The sequence below is a fragment of the Momordica charantia genome (genome assembly GCF_013281855.1).
Source record: "Momordica charantia cultivar OHB3-1 chromosome 6 unlocalized genomic scaffold, Mcharantia_2.0 BLBB01000006.1, whole genome shotgun sequence".
NCBI lineage: Eukaryota > Viridiplantae > Streptophyta > Magnoliopsida > Cucurbitales > Cucurbitaceae > Momordica > Momordica charantia.
The window spans coordinates 21,296,785-21,316,993 of NW_028275164.1; the positions used below are offsets into that span (position 1 = coordinate 21,296,785).

The 20,209-nt window shown below is 39.4% G+C and overlaps 1 protein-coding gene and 2 long non-coding RNA genes across 4 annotated transcripts; all 3 read right to left on the reverse strand.

Moving 5' to 3' along the window:
• Window positions 1-500: 500 nt before the first annotated feature.
• Window positions 501-4,807, reverse strand: LOC148210924 (uncharacterized). 2 transcript variants are annotated; one of them, XR_015791845.1, is made up of 9 exons: window positions 4,472-4,807; window positions 3,873-3,926; window positions 3,562-3,653; window positions 3,403-3,437; window positions 2,596-2,652; window positions 2,053-2,115; window positions 1,918-1,976; window positions 1,724-1,822; window positions 501-705 (listed from the first exon to the last, which is right to left on the reverse strand). It is a non-coding gene; the product is annotated as an uncharacterized LOC148210924 (long non-coding RNA). The 2 variants fall into 2 exon arrangements; XR_015791844.1 differs by lacking the exon at window positions 1,918-1,976.
• A 4,559-nt stretch (window positions 4,808-9,366) lies between these two features.
• On the reverse strand, window positions 9,367-9,840 carry LOC111023574 (uncharacterized). The gene has a single exon (XM_022301037.1). It carries the CDS (start codon window positions 9,838-9,840, stop codon window positions 9,367-9,369), a length of 474 nt encoding a protein of 157 aa, XP_022156729.1.
• Window positions 9,841-19,004: 9,164 nt separating this feature from the next.
• LOC148210925 (uncharacterized) lies at window positions 19,005-20,209 on the reverse strand. Its single transcript, XR_015791976.1, has 3 exons — window positions 20,100-20,209; window positions 19,560-19,997; window positions 19,005-19,466 (listed from the first exon to the last, which is right to left on the reverse strand). It is a non-coding gene; the product is annotated as an uncharacterized LOC148210925 (long non-coding RNA).

A 20,209-nucleotide genomic window follows, 5' to 3' on the forward strand; every position in this document is an offset into this window, starting at 1 on the left:
TGAATGCCATGATAGGTGATGTTATGAAAAGTAGTTTTTTTTATAGCGTTTTTCTAAACTTGTGATAAATGCTATCAAAACTTGCACAATTATAGTCTTATTTTAACTCTTCCTAATGCTCCAAAACTATTATGTTTAACTTCTAATAGCATTTATAACATGTTATAACAAGCTTAAGCTTTTTGTAACTTCGATAAAAATGCTGTAAAATCGTACAAAACTTTATTTAATTCTATTTCATGGTTATTTATATCATTTTTCAACTACTAACAATATTTTTTTATTACATTATATTATACAAATTACAAATTGAGATATTTTAGATAGGGATGTAAGTTTCATATATTCCGTACAAAAATATTGAGATATTTTATGTGTCAAATAGTGTTAAATATTATTTCAATTGGACCCATGACTATGCATGCGGAGGGTGTAGTTTTATACTCACACCTACAAAATATTAGAAATTTAATACATATATAATTCTCAAATTTCTGGAACACATAATCGTTTAAAAATTTCAAATATCTCCTAGAATGTTATAATACATATATATCAAGTATAAGACCAAATAAATAGATATGAAGTCAAAACAAGTACATTAAATCTAAAATACATTCATTTCAAAGTGTCCATTGTCAACCAATTGAGATAAACATATCTTATACGAATCTCGTCCCTAGTAGATCAGGTGCGTCATCCTACCTATAAAAAACAAAAATAAAATACATTTGTAAGATCAAACTTTTTTTTTACATTCACAACAAAGTGATCGAGTGTTAGAGGAAGAGATGAGTTGTGCTTCAATGGAAACATATCTAAATAATCAAAGTCTACAATAATCTAATTCAATTAACTATTTAAATAAAATGGAGAGATAACTTCATCCATATGTAAACTTACAAATGCTTTAGTAAAACTTTATTAACACCAACAATATAACTACTTTAACACATGTTCACAAAAAAGAAATGGCACCAATACCTTGGCACATGAGAAAGATGACTAAATGTATAATCATGAATTCATATGGGCAACACAATAGTAACCAGCAAAGTGAAAAATATTGAATTGAGTGCCTAAAACCACTTTAAAGTGGGGAAACACCTCAACTTTGTCAACTCCTATATGTATATCGAAGTAGTAAATAATGCTTTCAAGAAATGAGTAATAACTCATCATAACAAGAGTTAAAATGTGAAAAAAGAAAGGGAAAAAATAAGACTAGTTGGCACTGAGTAAAATGTCTATTATAACTTAAAATGAAAGATAGATGGAAATTAACAAACATGCAAGATAAAGACACTACTAGCATAGTAATAAATAAAGTTACTATTTCAAAGAGCTCAAAGTTCAAGGTCTTTGGTTCTCCATGCACAACTCAACAACTACACAAATGACACAAAGTTATTGGGTGAAATATGTACTACAATCACTAATACAACATCCTTCTCAATCCAACACAGGGATCAGAAGTTGAGTTGACGTTCCTAGGCATGGGGCATTGACAATCAATTTCACTAATGAAATATTCCTTTAATGAGAATTCTAGAAAATATATATTTCACAAGTATTGATCTATATAAATGCATGCTTGATGCACACAAAATGAAGGAGAGCAGTGGACTAAAAAACTCAGGTAGTTACATAGTTCATAGAATATGGGAACTCATGTTGAATCCAACCAATTACAAAGAGACAAAGGTCTTGCTACATGTGTTACCTGAATGGCATTAACAGCTTGCTTCACTGCCCATCCAAACAAACTAATTACCGTTGAAAGTGAGAATAACATCTTTTGATGTATCGAATGTAATATGACCTGAAAAAAGATAGCAAGTTTAAGCCACATGGTTATTGTTTATCCTACTAACAACCTTGAAATTAGTACACTAATGACTAATTAACTATACTCACATTCAACAATTTTTCATTTTGCTTCTTCGCCAAAAGAAATATAGAATAATGTAAAGAACCTATAGATGGAAACATAAATGACTTTTTATACATATCTAAACCGAAAAGAGTGCAATGTTGCAAATTAAATCATACCTGTAAATATGTGATAGCTCAATGTAGGTCACCTTGAGAGATTGGACTTAATGTTGAAAGAGCCTATATAAATGGTAAATTCAGAACACATTGGTCATGCCAATAACTTACTTCAAACTATACTTTGTAATGCTAAGCAACTATGAGCAAACCTCTCCATCTAGACTTAGACCTTCTTCATTACAAATGTGCAAACTAATGCTAAGAAACTATGAGCAAACCTCCCTATCTAGACTTAGACCTTATTCATTACAAATGTGCCAAATACGTTTGCTCATAACCTCTTCAGAAAGTGGCTTAAACTTGAATTTTGCACACCTAGAAGCAAGGGGCTCTATAATCCTTCACAGTTGGACAAAGCACTAAGATGACAGAATGATATATAAAAATTTGCATGGAAATAGAAAAAAACACATCAGACTAAATAATTGAAGTCAAATACATGTAATAACACCTAACAAACTCACACACTACAACTAGCTTTTAAAGGCACGGGTAGATCATCAAGGATTTTGGGGCAATAGACAACAGAACACAACTTACATAAGAAAATCTATCGAAATGTTTCCAGATCAATAGGCAGTTGCTGTGTTCCTTCAACTGGAGTAAAATTGACAAACAACGTAAATATACCACTCTAAAAAAGGAAGCTCAAAATAGGAAGAAAAAGAAGCAGAAATTAACAAAATGGCCCCTAACAAATTCATACATTGTATCAATTTTCTTAAAATTTGTTAGTAGCAGCATGATAAAAGGAAATGATAGATTAGATATGAAACAAAAGTACTATCAACAACTCAAATTATTTAAACAAAATCAACAAAACAATATATAAACAAAATGGGAGGTGGAAACAGATTTATTAGTATACCGACTCTAACCAAAAAGTTATTAAATATTTAAGAAGAGAAATGATAGATTTGAAGGAAAAGTACCAATCAAGTATAAATTTCCACTTTTTGTACTTCTAGTTCTTTTTTATTAAACAAGAATTGTTCAAAAAAATGCATTTCACTTGCAAAACTTCTCATAATAGCATGATGCTGGCAATTTTATCCTACTACAAAATTCCAATTAAAATTATAGAAAATTAACTATTTCAAAACAAAAATATATAAAACAACACCCTGCTACATGTATAATAGTAATTGCTCTCAATGCATATAAAACTGCAATTTATATGCAACGAAAGAAACACCTAACAAACTGTGGTATTGACAAAGCGAAATTACAAAACTTTATTTAAAATAAGTTCAAATAGAGACCATAAATAAATTCCCTCTAAAGATGTAGCCATACATTAAATTAAAGTACCAAATGTAAGACTAAAGGGCATAAGAAATTATTTACCTCCCAATTGTTTCAAGTCTCGTGGTTGTAATTAACTGTACAAAGGCAAGGGGAAAGTTTTAATTTTCCATATCACATGATTTTATTCGGAAGTAGAAGTAAAAATTGCTTAACTAAATCTTCTATTAATATAAATTTAACTCAATAGCTTGGAGTTACCTTTACTAGTCTTCACATCTGGATTTAGATTTCTAAAATCTGTCCATTGTACCACAAAATAAATTCCCTAGCCGAGTGTATGCCAGACAAATCTATAACAGGATATAATATCCAAAGTTAATGTGTTGAACTAATAGATTTATGAATTACTAGTTCAAGTTCCTCAATGATTCATAAAAGGGAAGAAAAATATAATTTATAATCATTATGGTTGCAAAATTATCATTTGAAATTTAGAAAGTTAACTATGAAGAATCAATCCACTAAGAGGCAATAAACTAGAAGTAATCTCTAGTATTAGCTAAACTTACTTCTCCAGGAATACAGAGGGTTTTGTCACTTTTCACTCCATATGCAAGCACAACCTGATTAAATATGTGTACAATCATTTAGAATATAAGAAGCTGTTCATTGTTGTCTTGTCTCTAAACCTCAAAAACTAAATTCACGGTACAACTCATGGAGATACAATAATGAATTGAAACATATCCAAGCGTAATATTACCGAACACACACCTTGAATGCTATGAAACCCAAGTAAATTGATTGACACAATCTGTTACAAGCTTCATATATAGGGATTTCAAACAATAGAGATCTTTTAAAAGTCCAAATAAATCATTGTTTTAAATGGTTTTTTGAGACACAGGAAGTAAAAGTCACGTTATTGATGACACTCTGTACAATTTGTCTCTACAAGATCCAACCAAAATTACATCATTTACATAAACAAATCAGAAGAAGATTGTACATCAAGGATTTGAAAACTAAAATAGTTTATTTTTTCTTCAATCAATCAATATCTGCTAAATTAATTCCAATTAGATCTTCAATCACAAATACAACTTATGCTACACTTTAAAAATCAACAAGAATGGAGAATAAATGATAAGCAAGATTATCCTCTTACCTTTGTTTCTAGGTGATTGGGTGCCCCGCCAGAGCGTACGAAACCAAAGGTTGGAAAATACGATTTGCAGCAGCCACGAGTGTAAGATGAAGCCGGAAGCAATGATGAAGACGATTGGGAAGATGATTTGCACAAGAGAGAGAACGAAGCAACGAACGAGTGGCAAATGGAGCAGCGAAAGAAACAACGAATGTAGTAGCGAACGGAGAGGCGAACGTAGTGACGAATGAGCGGCGAATGGAGCGTCAAACTTGAGGTGGTTGCAAAGAAATCTTTGTGTGAAGAAGTAGAGTTTCTGAAGATATGTGAGGGTTTTCACAATTTTAGGTGACTCCTTTTTCTCACGCGTGATTTCCCAAATTTTAGAGCAGGCGGCAAAATTTTAACTTACCCAGCTTTTCAGCCTTTTTTTTTTCTATAGCCTATTTTCTAAAATGCTATCTCCAAAAGCTATAAAAACCTATATTTCTTGTAGTGAGTCCGAGCTAAATCGAGAGAGAATCAGAATGTTCGTGTACCTTCAAACGAGGAAAATGATCCTATTTATAAGCGGAATCTCCGACAGCGTTCCCGACATGGCCTCAACGGCTCTTTAAGATTACCGTGAAATGCGACGTACTGTAGTGGAGTATGTCGGAGGCGTGATCGAGCCGAGGTATGCCAATTGAGTAATGCACTCTCGCAAGAACGTAAGTCAGAGGAAACTTGTTTGGCTCGGCCACCGATGGCTTCGGCTCGACCGAAAGGATGAGCCGAGGTATAAACACAACCGACGCGAGCCACGTGTCATGCTTCGCATTCAACCAATGCTTGTGACGTTTATGCTAAGATGTACCTCCAACATGGCCCCTACTAAACTATGACGCGACATCGGCTTAGATCAGTGTCGAGGTAGAGGTAAGGTGCTGATTTGCCTAATCGCCATGAAGATCAGGCGAGTTCATCGGTAAGGCTGACGTATGATGACGTCACCTACTAGCCATTATTTTGGCGGGACTAGATCTTGGCCGTTGAATTCAAACCACACGAATGGTTGTGATCAGCTTTCCCTTTCCTATAAATAGATAGCTTTGAATTTCTCATTTCTTCTACTTTTACTTTGAAATTCCCTTAAGACTCTCTCAACCTTTAGATCACCTCGGTTCAGAGTTTGCCTTAGGTCAGTCATCAAGTTTTTTATCAACACTTTCCTTTTACTCTGTTATATGGCGTCTTCTTCTGAGTCTGGGGAGCGTATTATCCGAGCCTGCACTGGTCGCGGAGACAGTGCTTCGGTCTCTAGCATAGACCTTGACCATTACAGGGCCGAACTGATCCTAGATCAGTTTAATCCTAACGTTAGTGACCTGGAACTTAACACAACCAACATTATTAGGACCGCTGAGCCAAACCCAAACGAAGCTTCCACTTCGGTAGGCCTACCTTAGTCCCTGAACCTTCTCCTTCGGTCTGTAAAAAGTTCGACCTGGTTAAATTTAAGGAAGAATACCAGATACCCGGTAACGTCCTGATGAGGTTGCCTTAGCTAGATGAGAGTCTAGATAACCATCCCCCTGGGTGTGTCAGCTTCTAACCTCAGATGTTTTATCGTGGGGTTCGGTTGCCTCTCCACCCCTTCATCCAGTGATTTCTTTCTGCCACCAACCTGGTCCTGGCTCAGTTGGCACCCAACAGGGGGGACCACTCTCTTTGGACTGTGGTTTACCTAGTGGAGCTTTAGCTCGGGCGATGAAAATCGTCTTCTCACCGTAGGTCAGTTCTTCGCCACCCATGTAATAAAGCCATACAAGGAGCATCCGGGTCGGTACTATATATCAGCTCAGAATTTCTTTTGTAAAATCGTGGAATCCCCCTCGACCAATAAACACTGACGAGAGAAGTAGTTCCTCGTCTCGGGTTAGTGGCTCGTTACTAAGGAAGGAGAGCCCTTTTGCCAGGTTCCTTGCGAGTTCTGGGAATTAGGCTTGGTCTTAGGATAGGAGTTTTTTAGATCTCTCCCTACTTCCTTTTGACCCGAGCTAACTTGTTTTCTTGTTTAATGTAACTGTCCCTCGCCCCGTACCTCGACTCAGCCAAACTTCCGTAGAGGTTAAGGAGCACGTGGAGTGCTTCGGGAAAATCTGGTACGAAGGACTCTTGGACGAGGTGAACCTGCATCACTGCGGCCTTTCCTATCTCGATCCGAACCAAGCCTCCAGACTAGACAAGATGGTATCCAAGTTCTTCAACTCGTTGAGCAGGAAGTGCGCCGGGAGACTCCGACCACGCATCACGCCGAGAAGAAGCCCAGGACTCTGGGGACTTCGAAGTAGGGCACACGCAATTCGGCTGGATCATTGATGCCCCTGCGAGCTGAGCCCTTGCAGACTTTGGCATAAGCTCCCTTGGGGTCTCAGCATAAGGGGTCTGCCACAGCCCAAAAAATGCGCAGATCCAACGAGGCTTCGTCAAGGTCTCCTCCAGCCCCCATCGTTTTGACGTCTTGAGGGGAGGCTCCTGGCTCGGCTCAGAAGTACGACTTCGAGTATCCCTTCAAATTCAACTTCTCCCCTGACACCCTCCGTGAGAGTGCTGTGGCAGCTGCTTGTAACTCTTCGGCTCGGTTGATGAAGCGCAGCAAGGGGGTCTTCCTAGACAAGCCTACAGATTACATGCAGGCCTTGATCGACCAGCTAGCCGACCTGCACTTCACGGCTTGCTGCGTCGGATCCTTGGTGAGCAAGGAGCTATGTGGTAGGAAAGTCAGCTTGAGTCGAGCTCTGAAGGCTGAGGTGGTCAAGCTTAGGGCTGAGAAAGCTGTCGAGGATAAGGAACGAACTACCCTGGAAAACCATCTGAGTCGAGCTCGTCTTACCGTGAAGGATGTAGAGGCCAAGACCAAGGATTAAAAGGACCTCCGGCTGAAAGCTGAAACCGAACTTGAGGCTCAGTGGTGGAAGTGGTCGAACTACGCTGACCTAAAGAAGGCCATCAAGGTGATGCCCGAGTTCAACGATGTGGTGAAGGGCTAGCCAACAAGAGCTTTGACTTTGCCACTGATGCCGTGAGGAAGCTGGTGCCTGACCTAGACGTCGCCTCAGTGTATCAGGAATATGAGGCGGCGCTGGATGCTGAAGATGACGATGACCTTCAGGTAGTGGACCTAGTCGACGGTCCAAGTTGACCCGAACCTTGGGGCTTGAAGCGCCACTGCTACTGCTATTTCTTTTGATGTTTCTTCTTTTGATATGTATTTTCCCTTTTTGTTTAGTTGAATCGGAGCGATATTGCTTCAGCTCAGTTTTGTAACAGCTGCGGTACACACTCCTCAAACTCATCTTTTTAACAACTCTAATGAAAATCGTTTCTTTGCTCATCTCTTTTGCTTTAATCGACTTGTCTGAATCCTAAGTGCATGAAAAAAGAGTTGGTCATGCATTTTTATGACACCACTAATGAATGGGGGAAGCGTGATCTGAGCCGGTTAGTGAGTAACTTCACTTCCAACTCTGATATCACTGCTCGGCCCCACTTAAGTTCTAGCTCGGCTTCCTTTCAAACGAGGTAGACTTAGATTAAAATAGGTCAACTTTATTGATGGTGTGTACAACCTAGTTACACTTTAGATTGTTTTACATCTATTGATGATAAATACGCAGATGCTGAGCATTCCACGGATGAGGTAGCTTGTTCCCGTTCAAGTTAGCAATAACATACGTGCCAGGTCGAACCACCTCACGAACTTTGTACGGGCCTACCCAGTTCGGCTCTAGCGATCCCACATGCGTCATCACCTTCTTGAGAACGAGGTCTTCTGGCTTGAACGAGCGTTGCTTAACTTTCGCATTGTAGTACCGAGCCATTCTGTTTTGGTACTCTACTCAGTGAAGTTGTGCTTGAGTGCGTTTTTATTCTAGGAGATCCAAGTTGAGCAGAAGCGTCTTGCCGTTTGTCATTTGGTCAAAGTTCTTAACTCTTATCGTTTGTAAGCCAATATCCACTAGCACCACTGCTTCCGAGCCGAACGCGAGACTGAATGGAGTTTCCCCAGTCCATCCTCGTGCTGTAGTTCGGTATGACCAAAGGACTTCTGGAAGCTCTTCGGCCCAGCGACCCTTCAGAGCCTCCAGCTTCGTTTTCAGCCCCCGCTTTATGATTTTGTTTATGGCCTTAACCTGCCCGTTGGCTTGAGGATGAGCAGGGGATGAGCTGAAGTGCTTGATGCTAAGGTCATCGCAGAATTTATTGAAAAGAGGTTGTCGAATTGCTTGCCGTTATCGGTAATCAGAGCATGCATTATGCCGAATCGACAACGATGCTTTTCCAGACGAAACTCTTGATATTTTGCTCGGTTATCTTTGCCAAGGGATCAGCCTCAACCTACTTGGTGAAGTAATCTGTGGCTATGATCGCGTGGCTGACCTGACCTTTGTTAGTGGGGAGAGGTCTGATGAGGTCCAGGTCCTACTGAGCAAAAGGCCATGGGCTTGATATTGGTGTGAGCAGCTCCAGAGATCGGTGCAGTATTGTGGCGAAGTGCTGGCACTTGTCACACTTCTTGACAAATTGCTTCGAGTCGCGATCTAAGTTCGGCCAATAATAACCTTGCCTAATTATTTTAAATGCCATGGACTGAGGGCCAGAGTGATTCCTGCACACCCCTTCATAGACTTCCCTCATAACACACTCAGCCTCATCTGAGTCAAGGCACCTGAGAAGGGGAAGGGAGAAGCCTCGCTTATAAGTTTTTCCTACGACCCAACTTCCTCGCCTCGACTCGGTCCTTCGGGACTTTCCCATTAAGGTAGTCCTTGATAGGATCCATCCACGTGGGAGTGGGTGGCTCGATGTCCATCAGCTCCACACGCTCGATGGAAGGCTCGCTGAGCATCTCTACGGGTACCGATCGGGGAAGCTCAATCTCGTACACCCAGGCTAATCGAGCTAGCACTTCGGCATTCGAGTTCTCCGATCTCGACACTTGACATACAATACAAATCCCTGAACTGGCCGAGCAACTCTTTCGCTTTGCTTAGGTATCGCTCCATTCGGCTATCATTTGCCTGGTATCCATCGTTTATCTGGTTAACTATGAGTTGTGAGTTACTAAGTATGAGGAGGTGGTTGACTCTCATTCCTCTCGCGACCCTCAACCTAGCTATCAAGGCTTCATACTCCGCTTCGTTGTTCGATGCTTTGAAGCTCAACTGTAGTGCGTACTCGAACCTTAGGTCGCCTGGACCGAGCAGCAACATGCCTGCTCTGCAACCTTTGTCGTTGGAAGAACCATCGACGTAGAGGGTCCACTGGGCTCGGTCATCGGCCCTAGGCCTATACGGGGTAAGCCCAGCAATGAAATCAGCTACGGCTTGCCCTTTCATCACCGTCATCGGTTCAAAACCAATGTCGTAATCACTTAGCTCGAGGGCCCATTTCATGAGCCTTCCTGAGGTTTCAGGCTTGTGAAAAATTTGCCTCAGGGGAAGTTCGTCAGCATGGTCACGTGATGTGCTTAGAAATACGACCGCAGTCGGCGAGCCGAGGTGACAAGTGCTAAGGCTAGCTTCTCGACACACGGATACTGAGTCTCTGCGTCGGTCAGGGATTTGCTGGTATAATATATAGGATGGTGCTGATCCTACTCTTCCTTCAGGAGCATCGAGCCGATGACTGTTTCTGACACTGCTAAGTACATGATTAGCTTGTCGTCAGGGAGTGGCTTGGCCAGTAGTGGAGCCGAATCGAGGTAGTCTTTGAGTTGATCGAAGGCCACCTGACATTCTGGAGTCCACTCAAATATTTCTCTCTTCCTGAGGACTTTCAAGAACGGGAGACATTTATCGGTGGATCTCGAGACGAACCAGTTCAACGTGGCCACTCGACCGATGAGACATTGGAGTTGCTTCAAATTCTTGGGAGGCTCCATCTCCAACACTGCCGGAATCTTATCGAGATTGGCCATGATGCCCTTCTGGTTGACCATGAAGCTGAGGAACTTTCCCAATGCGACACCGAAGGCACACTTCTCTGGGTTCAGCTTCATGCCGTAGCGACGAAGAATGTCGAAAACCTCAGTCAGGTCGGTTATATGTGAGCCGAGCTTCTTGTTTTTAACCAACATGTTATCCACGTAAACCTCCATATTCCTGCCGATCTATTTTGCGAACATCATGTTCACCATGCACTGATATGTGGCCCCAACATTCTTCAACCCAAAGGGCATCACTTTGTAGCAATAAAGCCCTTGGTCGGTCACGAATGAGGTGTGCTCTTGATCATGTACGTGCATCTTCATCTGATTGTAGCCTGAGTACGCGTCTATAAAAATAAGTATTTCGTGGGCAACGGTGGCATCGACGAGCTGATCTATCCGAGGTAGAGGGAAGCTATCCTTCGGACATGCTTTGTTCAGGCTTTGTTAGATAGCCATGCGGGGTAGTGAACTTCATTTATAAAGTCAGCTCGTAAGAGCTTATCAACTTCCCTAGAAACTACAAGGCTACGCTCAACATTGACAGGTCGACGCTTTTGCTTTACAGGTCTAAAAGAAGGATCTACATTAAGCCTATGAACTATGATGCTCGAGTCGATGCTGTTGCCCGAACGGGTCCGGTATGCCCCCAATCGCGGACCAGGTCTGCTCGTCGCTGGGCGGACGGAGTTGGAAGCGGTGGGAACTGATCCCCGCCCAAAGCCTGAACCTGGGGGTTCGGGTGAGGTTGGAGGTCCACCTAGGCAGCCTCAGCTCGCCCAATCCCTCATTGGGCCCCAATTGGGACCCGATTCGTTGGAGTATGGCTCTTGCCCTCTAGAAGCATTGGGAGACGATCTCGGGAGGTTCCGACGACCTGAAAGTAGGTGGGTATGGAATAGGTCGGGCAAGTACGCTCGCTATTGCCGACAAGTGCGGGGATGTGGGAGAGCTGAGAACGTGTAGTAACTGTCATCTCTTAGTTCAGGTGTTGATAGGAAATGACTTGAGAAATTAGTCTCTCCCCACAAACGGTGCCAAATGTTAATCAGAAAATTGCTCTAACTTCGCGAACGTCAGCTCACACAGAATGAGCTGAACTGTGATCTCCACGAAACGGACTACAAGGCAAAGTGAGCATTCCGATGCCAAAGACAGTAATAGTCTGAGCTAAATCGAGAGAGAATCAAAATGTTCGCGTACCTTCAAACGAGGAAAATGATCCTATTTATAGGTAGAATCTCCGACAACGTTCCCGACACGACTTCAATGACTCTTTAAGGTTACCGTGAAATGCGGCGTACTGTCGTAGAGTATGTTAGAGGTGTGACCGAGCCGAGGTAAGCCAACTGAGTAATGCACTCTCGCAAGAACGTAAGTTAGAGGGAACTTGTTCGGCTCGGCCACCGATGGTGTCAACTCGACAAAAAGGATGGGCCGAGGTATAAACACAACCAACGCGAGCCACGTGTCATGCTTTGCATTCATCCAGTGCTTGCCACGTGTATGCTGAGATCTACCTCCAACACCCATTTTTGCTAGACGTTGACAACAGAAAGAAGAAGACCCATCGGTTTTCAAAAGGAGCTAAAGGATACTTGACTATCTCTCTATTATTTTCACAAGAATGAGTTGTACTTATTGACTCTTTTTCTTTTATGTTTCCCCAACCCCCATGAGCTAAACTTCATTTCAGGTGAAATTGTAAGCTTAAAACTGTGAACTGTAGTACTATAGTATGATTTCTTAATTGTTAAGAAGTACAATTTATTTTTATTCTTTCATTTTTCTGAATTTGTTGGCCACCATTTTCAGTCTATTAGGTTTTATATTATTTTGAAAAATATATGAGATGCTTTTTTGACTTTACTTGTTAGTTTACATTTCTAGTTAGATTGTGAATGCTGAGGAATAAGATCTACCTAATTTTGCTTATACATTGTTTTGTATGCTCGATTCTAGCCACAGAAGTTATATATGCAGAATTGTATCTGGATGTTTTGGAAGGAAACAAAGTCTATTTGAGCAACAACTAGAAATCGATGTTATATCTATTAGGAGTACTTAAAGCACTATCATTCTGCCCTATTTGAGCAACAACTAGAAATCGATGTTATATCTATTAGGAGTACTTAAAGCACTATCATTCTCCCCTGTTTCTATTTCACTGTTACAAGTACTCTTTGCGATCATGTCCCAGCATTACTTGATTACAGCATTTACCATTATTTCAAGCATTTTTTTTTTTGTGTAATTATTTACCTAATTTTCTGTTAGCTGCTATTTAATATTTCAAGTTATTAGAGTTTGAGTTTATTGGTATTCTTGGGTGAGTATTGAAGTGTTAATATCAATCCTTTATGGATTACGACCTTATTTCATTACTATAACTGATTTTCGGTGTATACTTGTACCTATTTTTCTTTGAGTTGAGTGAAGGCAACACATAGCTATACTCTCGATGGTGAACGAAACTCTAAAGTACATAGTATAACACAACAAAAAGTTAATACTATTATACTGTCAATCAAGAGCTAAAGGAAATGCTAAACTAGAGTTAACCTGAAATAGAATTATAACAAACCAATAATTTGAAATCTTGGATGTTTGGAGAGCTCCTCAAAGTATATAAAGAGAAGTTCTAATGTTATCCATGATCTTGAAGTTTACTTCAAGAGATACTTAAGATGAACTCGTTCTGAAAACGAAAAGTTGGTTGAAAACACACACATGAATGGGCACAAACACACTTACTCACACACGCATGCACACACACAATTCAAATTACAAAATTAACCGTCCAAGTTGTAGTTGAAGTTCACATCCTTAAACAAAAGTAGAAGGCATAACTACTCTCATGGTTAATAGGACTGTAAAGTACGTAGTATAACACTACACTAGGGGTGATCAAACATAACCGAAAAATCAATTCGATCAACTAAAATCAACCGAATCAACGTCTGTCAGTCGATTTAGCTAATTGTGTTGGGAAGAAAAAATAATATAGATCAATCGATACTCCTGTAAGTTCTAGAAAAAGGAACTATTTGATTTTCCCCTTCCATACGCTAACAGTAGATACGTAAGTAATAATAACAAAGGAATAAGAGATATGGATAGAAAAGCTTAACACCATAGGGATTATACTGGTTCACCTCTATCTTGGGACTACGTCTAGTTTTCTGCAAAAAAACAGGTTCAACTATAGTTGGGAATATTACAATGGAGATCTCACTCAAGATATTACTATCTTGCTTCTAAGTACCTTAACAATTGTTACCTAGGATTACACAATTGGAAATACCCTCACTAAACCCACGAGATTCAAACTTTTTTTCATACACTGTCCACAACCACTCAAGTCTCTCTTATTTGGACTCTGTACAAATGAAACCTTAACAAAAGGGTTCTATTTATAAGAGGTCAAATATTTCAATCCTTATAGGAAAACAATATTGTAATCTTTATAAGACAATAATATCCTACTCCTGGTAGGAATTGGTAGTAGTGTTTGAAAAACTTTTTTCTCGTAGGACACGAGCCATCTGTTTTGGCTCCATTATCCCAACAAATAGCTCATTAATCCCTTTTATGACAAACCACTAGTAGAAATTCGGTTTATCGTGACGTTTTTTTAACGTCACAAAAATCTTTCGTCACGTATACGCCCATCACGAAAAGTATACGTGACGTTTAAAAAACGTCATTAAAATTAGCACACGTGACGGTTAAAGACGGTCATATAAAATATAGACTTCCGCGATGTTCATTAAACGTCATTAAAAATTATTTTGTGACGTTGTAAGAACGTCACAAATAAGACATTTCGTGACGTTTAAACAAAGTCACCGTAAATGAGTAACCGTGACGACATTTGATTTCGTGACAGTTATACAACGTCACGGAAATACCTTGAGAAGCGAGGAAAGGTTATGTGACATCCTTTCATGACGTTTTTTATATGTCACAAAAAAAATATTTCATGACGTTCAATAATTGTCTTAGAAACATTTTTGTGATGTTTTAAAACGTCGCGAATGATTTTATTTTGTGACAATAAAAAAAATCACAGAAAATATATTTGATTTTACTTGCAGATGTCACGTAATAGAAATATCATATAATGAAATTGTCGATCGAACACGCAAATATATTAATTTAGATAACAAAGTTGAAATATATTAAACATGAATAAGGAAGCTAATATATTAATTTAGAATATATTAGTATTCTCAAAGTATTCTCGGACTTGCTAGTACATTATATTAAACATGTTCAAATTCCTACAAACACAAATTACAGAATTAAAGAACCATCACACAACAACCCAACGAGGAAGCTCATCTATCAATTAGTTGGATTCGTGTAGATTACATGCAGACCTTGTATTTATAAAAAATATATATTTAATTTTAAATTAAATTAGTAAAAGAAAATTTATTGTAAATAAATAATGAATAATAATATCGTGTAAAGATTTTTTAAAACTTCAATATAAAAATAAAATTGATTGATATTAAATAAAATGACATAAAGTATAACTAAAACTATTTTAAGTAAGTAATAAAAAACAATTTTAAATAATATAATACAATTTTAAATTAATTATCAATATATTAACTTATTTTGTATTCAAAATATATAAATATATAAATATATATATATATATATATATATATATATATATATATACACTTTAGCTTATTCTAGTAATATCTTAGGTCTGATTTCGATTTCAGATAAAAGTAAACAACTTGGTTTCCGATTTTGATTTCATTTACAATTTTAAATAAACAATGGTAACATCAAAAGATAACATTCACATTGTCATTGATTTCATTGCGATTGATTTTCATTCTGATTCATTGTCATTCTAATTCCAGATAAGTAAACAAGGAACTGATTTGAAAACATATGACATCAAAGGTGGGGGAGACATAAGGATAGACTAATTTGAAGCTAAACAAACCAAATTAATAACTCAAAATAACCACATAACACATGAAAAACTCACAAAATCCATAAACATAAATATATAAATAAAGAAACTGAGTATTTCGAAAATGGAAAACAAGTGTGTGAAACCTTACATGACCTTTCGTAACGTTAAAAAATAATTATAAAGTACCAAAAATTGTCAACACATTTCGTGACGTTTATTAAACGTCACAGAAAACATAGTTACTTTCGATATTTCGTGACGGTTAGAGAAACGTCACGAAAAGTCAAGAATTCGGAACACTCCGTCATTTCCCACCAAAAACGTGTCTCAACCTTTCGTGACGTTTTTTAAACGTTACGAAATACCAACTTTTTGACGACCATTTTGTGACGGTTAGAGAAACGTCACAAAAAGTAAAAAATTTGGAACACTCCGTCATTTCCCTCCAAAAACGCGCCTCAACCTTTCGTGACCTTTAAAATACGTCATGAAAAACCAACTTTTGCCGACCATTTCGTGGCGGTTTAAAAACGTCACGAAAAATTAAAAAATCTGAAAATCTTCGTTTTTCCCTCCAAAAATGTGTTTTTTACCTTTCGTGACGTTTTTTAATAATCTTCAACAATATTTTACTGTTCATGAGCGTCACAAAAATCCAAAATTCTAGTAGTGTCAATTCTAGACTAATTCGGGTTTGATCCCGGTTCATTTTGGTTGGGGACATGAACCGGGACACATCCCGAACCACAACTGTCTGGGATATGTCTCGGACGAAGACTGGTCTCTTATCTCACTTGGTTTTATCTATTTGCAGGATGCCTCGTGTTTTCATAACATTTAGTGGAGAATGGAACGATAGTGAAAAAGATTACGTTGGTGGTCGCACGAGAGGATTGACATTGGATAGTACAACCACGTACGGAGAATTTCTAGGTCATGTGTATAGATTGAGTAATATAAACCCCCTACAGTTCGATATTATAATTAGATGCGTATATCATTTTAAAACTAAAGTTTGTGTAATAGAGATAACTGATGACAATGACCTGAATTTTTTTTTTAACTGGCGAGGATGTATTTGAATTGCCTATATACATATCTACTGTGTCAAAGCAAGTACATGGGATGAAATGTACATGTCTTATTTCCCATATCATGTAGGCCAAAACGTTTCCTTGATTCCTATGCCCACAGCTTGTATTCCCCTATTCCAGAGACCCATGTATCCTATACCCTCATTTCCTTCCTTATCATCGAACCCCTCTTCTTCCCAATAGTCACACCCCTATTACGAGCATATAGGTCATGATATAGCGGGTTTAACACCATTGGAATAAGATGTTGTTCCATGTAACCTAGGAAATGACAGGGTATGTGATTGGGATGTGTTGGAATTGTGGAATGATAATAAAGATGAAAGTGATGAATCATATGACCCATTGGGAGAGTCAGAAGAAGGAGACTGTGAAGCAAAATATGGGAATGGCGACCATGACAATGCACTTGATGAAGAGTCTAAGCCCGATGTGGAACAGGTATACACTAAGATTCGCAGGGATGAAGTAGCGGTCCGGAAAATGGGGTGTGATGGTCTCACTAGACAGCCTAATGATGAGAAGTTGCAGCTCATAGTACAGTCTTTTAGTACAAATGATGTTAAGGAGGGTGAAGTATTTTATACGAAAAAGGAGTTGATTTTGAAAATGTATTTAGTTGCAATGCGGATGAATTTTAAATTTAAAGTTAAAAAGTCGACACCGGAACTATATATACTGCACTGCGTTGATACTAATTGCACGTGGAGACTTCGAGCTACAAAGCTGAGGGACTGCAATCTGTTCAAGATTAAAAAATACTGTACCGTCTATATATGCAATGGTGGAGTTTTTAAACAGGATCATAGGCAAGCCAAGATTTGGGTGGTCAGACATCTTGTTCAAGCGAAGTTTACAGACTCTCTCGCACGTATAGACAGAAAGACATTATACAAGACATGAGGAAGGAGTATGGTGTCAATTTAAGTTATGACAAAGCTTGGCGGTCTAGTGAAGAAGCACTTCGATTTAGTAGAGAGGATCCAACATCGTCATATGGTCTACTACCAGCTTATGGTGAAGCATTAAAAATCATGAACCCAGATATTATTTTCAAATTGGAACTGAAAGATGGCAAATATTTCAAATATATCTTTATGGCTTTGGGTCAATCGATTAGAGGATTTCTGGCTTCTATTCGACTAGTGTTAGTTGTTGATAGGGCCCACCTAAAAGGGAAGTTCAGAGGGGGTATTGTTAACAGCTTCTGGTGCGGATGCGAATAACCAGTTTTACCTGGTAGTATTTACTACTGTCGACGGTGAGACCGTAGCATCACGGGTATGGTTGGTGACTCAGATAAAAGGTGCGCTCCATGTAATGAACAATTTGGTTTTTGTTTCTGATATACATCAAACCATTTGTAAGGCAATTGACAAGGTATTTCCTACGACATTTCATTGCTTTTGTATACAACATATTAAGATGAACTTGTTAGCAAAATTTAAAGTCGATGAGAAGGCAATCAAGAAACTATTTCTAAAAGCTGCGAAGGCATATCTAGAGTCTTATTTCAACTCAATATGGGCTGAACTTGGTGCGTACCCTGGTGTGAGGGAATACCTGGATGACATTGGGAAGGAGCGTTGGACTCGTTGTTTTCAAACAGAATTGTGATACACATAGATGACCACTAATAACACGAAGTCCGTAAATGCCCTCTTTATGCACGTGCATAGGTTGCCGATTACTTATTTACTTAACCATATTAGAGGCCTGTTACAGACTTGGTTCTACAATGACGGACGCTTGCCTCTTCACGATCAACCACATTGTCCGACTACGTAGAAAATAAGTTTGTTGAATACTCGAACAGTGCCAGGAGACAAGTTGTAGTCAACATCGACTAGTTTCATGTCCAGGTACGCGATGGCAACCTTGACAGGATTGTTGATTTCAACTCTAGGACATGTAGTAGTCGGGAGTTTGAGTATTTTAAAATTCGATGCTCTCATGTTATTGTTGGGGCGATGATGCGAAACATAAATTCATACAATTTGTGTGACGAGGCATACACGACGAACTCCTGAATAATGGCTTATGCAGAACCAATATTTCCAGTCAGACATGTCTCGACATGGAACAGTTCGCCAGATTTTATCAGCACACCGGTGGAACCACCAAATACGGTTCCTAGAGTTGGCAGGAGGCGAACAGTTAGGATTCCTTCCACGGGCGAGGTGTGCCAAACACGTAAGTGTGGTCGGTGTGGTACGTCGGGACACAATCCCAAAACATGTAGTGAACCCCTTAACACAGTGTGAATGTATGATGTTGTTGATTTTAAAGAAATTTGTAAGGTAACTTGTACCTTAAGCAACCAACTGCATGCATTGGTAACCCTATGTGTTCTATTATTATTATTATTATTTTGGAGATTGTATTTTTATGTGTTTCACGTATTATGCTATGAGAATAAATTATGACATAGAAAAAACAGTACTGAAAATGCATATAATATTAAAAAAATGGGACAACGCACCCACATCTGTACAGCGTATTGACGCCAAAAATATACTATATTATCTTGGGTCAAAGTGTCCATATTTGACCGGTGACATCGTACTCGAAAAATCGGACACAGAAAATCCCGCAATCAGTCGTCCTACTCTATTGGGGTACGCGAACCCTACGCAACCTCCACGACACCACTGGCAAGTCGGGTCGAACTGAAAACATCCCGCCATGGTGCAGTAGTGCAGGTAGGATCATACACATGAGCTTCAGCTCCTTTTCAAGTGCATCTAGTGGAGTGGCCGTTTGGAGTGAATCTCATATGGTTATGTCGCCTTCCACAAGATCAATGTCGAGCATCACCCAATGGTTCCCACCTACGTTGATCGGGGTGTACACCATGTCTACATCACTCCAGGGTACGTTGTTGTCCGGCTGCCTACCGAAGACATATCAGAAGATGGTCTTCTCCTTGCTCCAACGGTATTTGATCCTCGTGGATAAGACACCCGGCTTCATGGTCGCATATGGATTGTCTGTTCGGTTCAACAGAGTCTGTACAGGAATTGAAAAAGGATTTTATTAGGTACACAAATAATCAAAAAAGCATTTTATTAGTTCGAACCAAAAGCGTTAAAAAGTACTTACCGAAAAATGTATGTCGCCTATCGTAAACTTCTTGGGACAAAGATGGAGACACTTCTCCAACTTTTTCACCATAAACAAGATGAGAGGATCAAGTGCGTGTTACATTTAACCAATCCACATTGATGTAATCAAACTATTGACAAATATAGTACTAGGAAGTGAGTATGATGTACTTACTTCGTCCTTCAATTTGACACTAGGGTCCAATAGATCGCGATACCATTCCTTCGTTTGCATACCAGCTGCAGTGGACCGCAATCTCCCGTCGGTCTTTAGGTCATCCATCCATCTCTGGAATTGATCGTCCAACTGTAGAGGAATGGGACATACTGGGTCGTAGCTATCCACGGTGATCCCATGCAGTCTGGTTGGTGTGTATATATCCTTCAACTTCCACGAGTAATGGCGCTTGCGTAGCCCACCGCCAGTTGGGGCTTGCTGAAGGTCAGATTGTTTCTAGTCAAGGTCAGGTTCAACCTAAAACACTAACACCTAAGTTCGCGTAATAACAACTGCCAAAATGTATGACATTAAGTTTACCTTAACGATCGCGTCTGATGCCCAGTCCTTAGAGGGACGCCTAACTCGTCGCCTGGCGGGTCGGGTATCTGATGGAACATCTGGCTCTTGCTTACCAACAGTGAGATCCT

Excerpts from the sequence above, each read along its gene's own strand:
- LOC111023574 (XM_022301037.1), bottom strand. The coding sequence starts at position 9,840 with ATGACGGTGATGAAAGGGCAAGCCGTAGCTGATTTCATTGCTGGGCTT.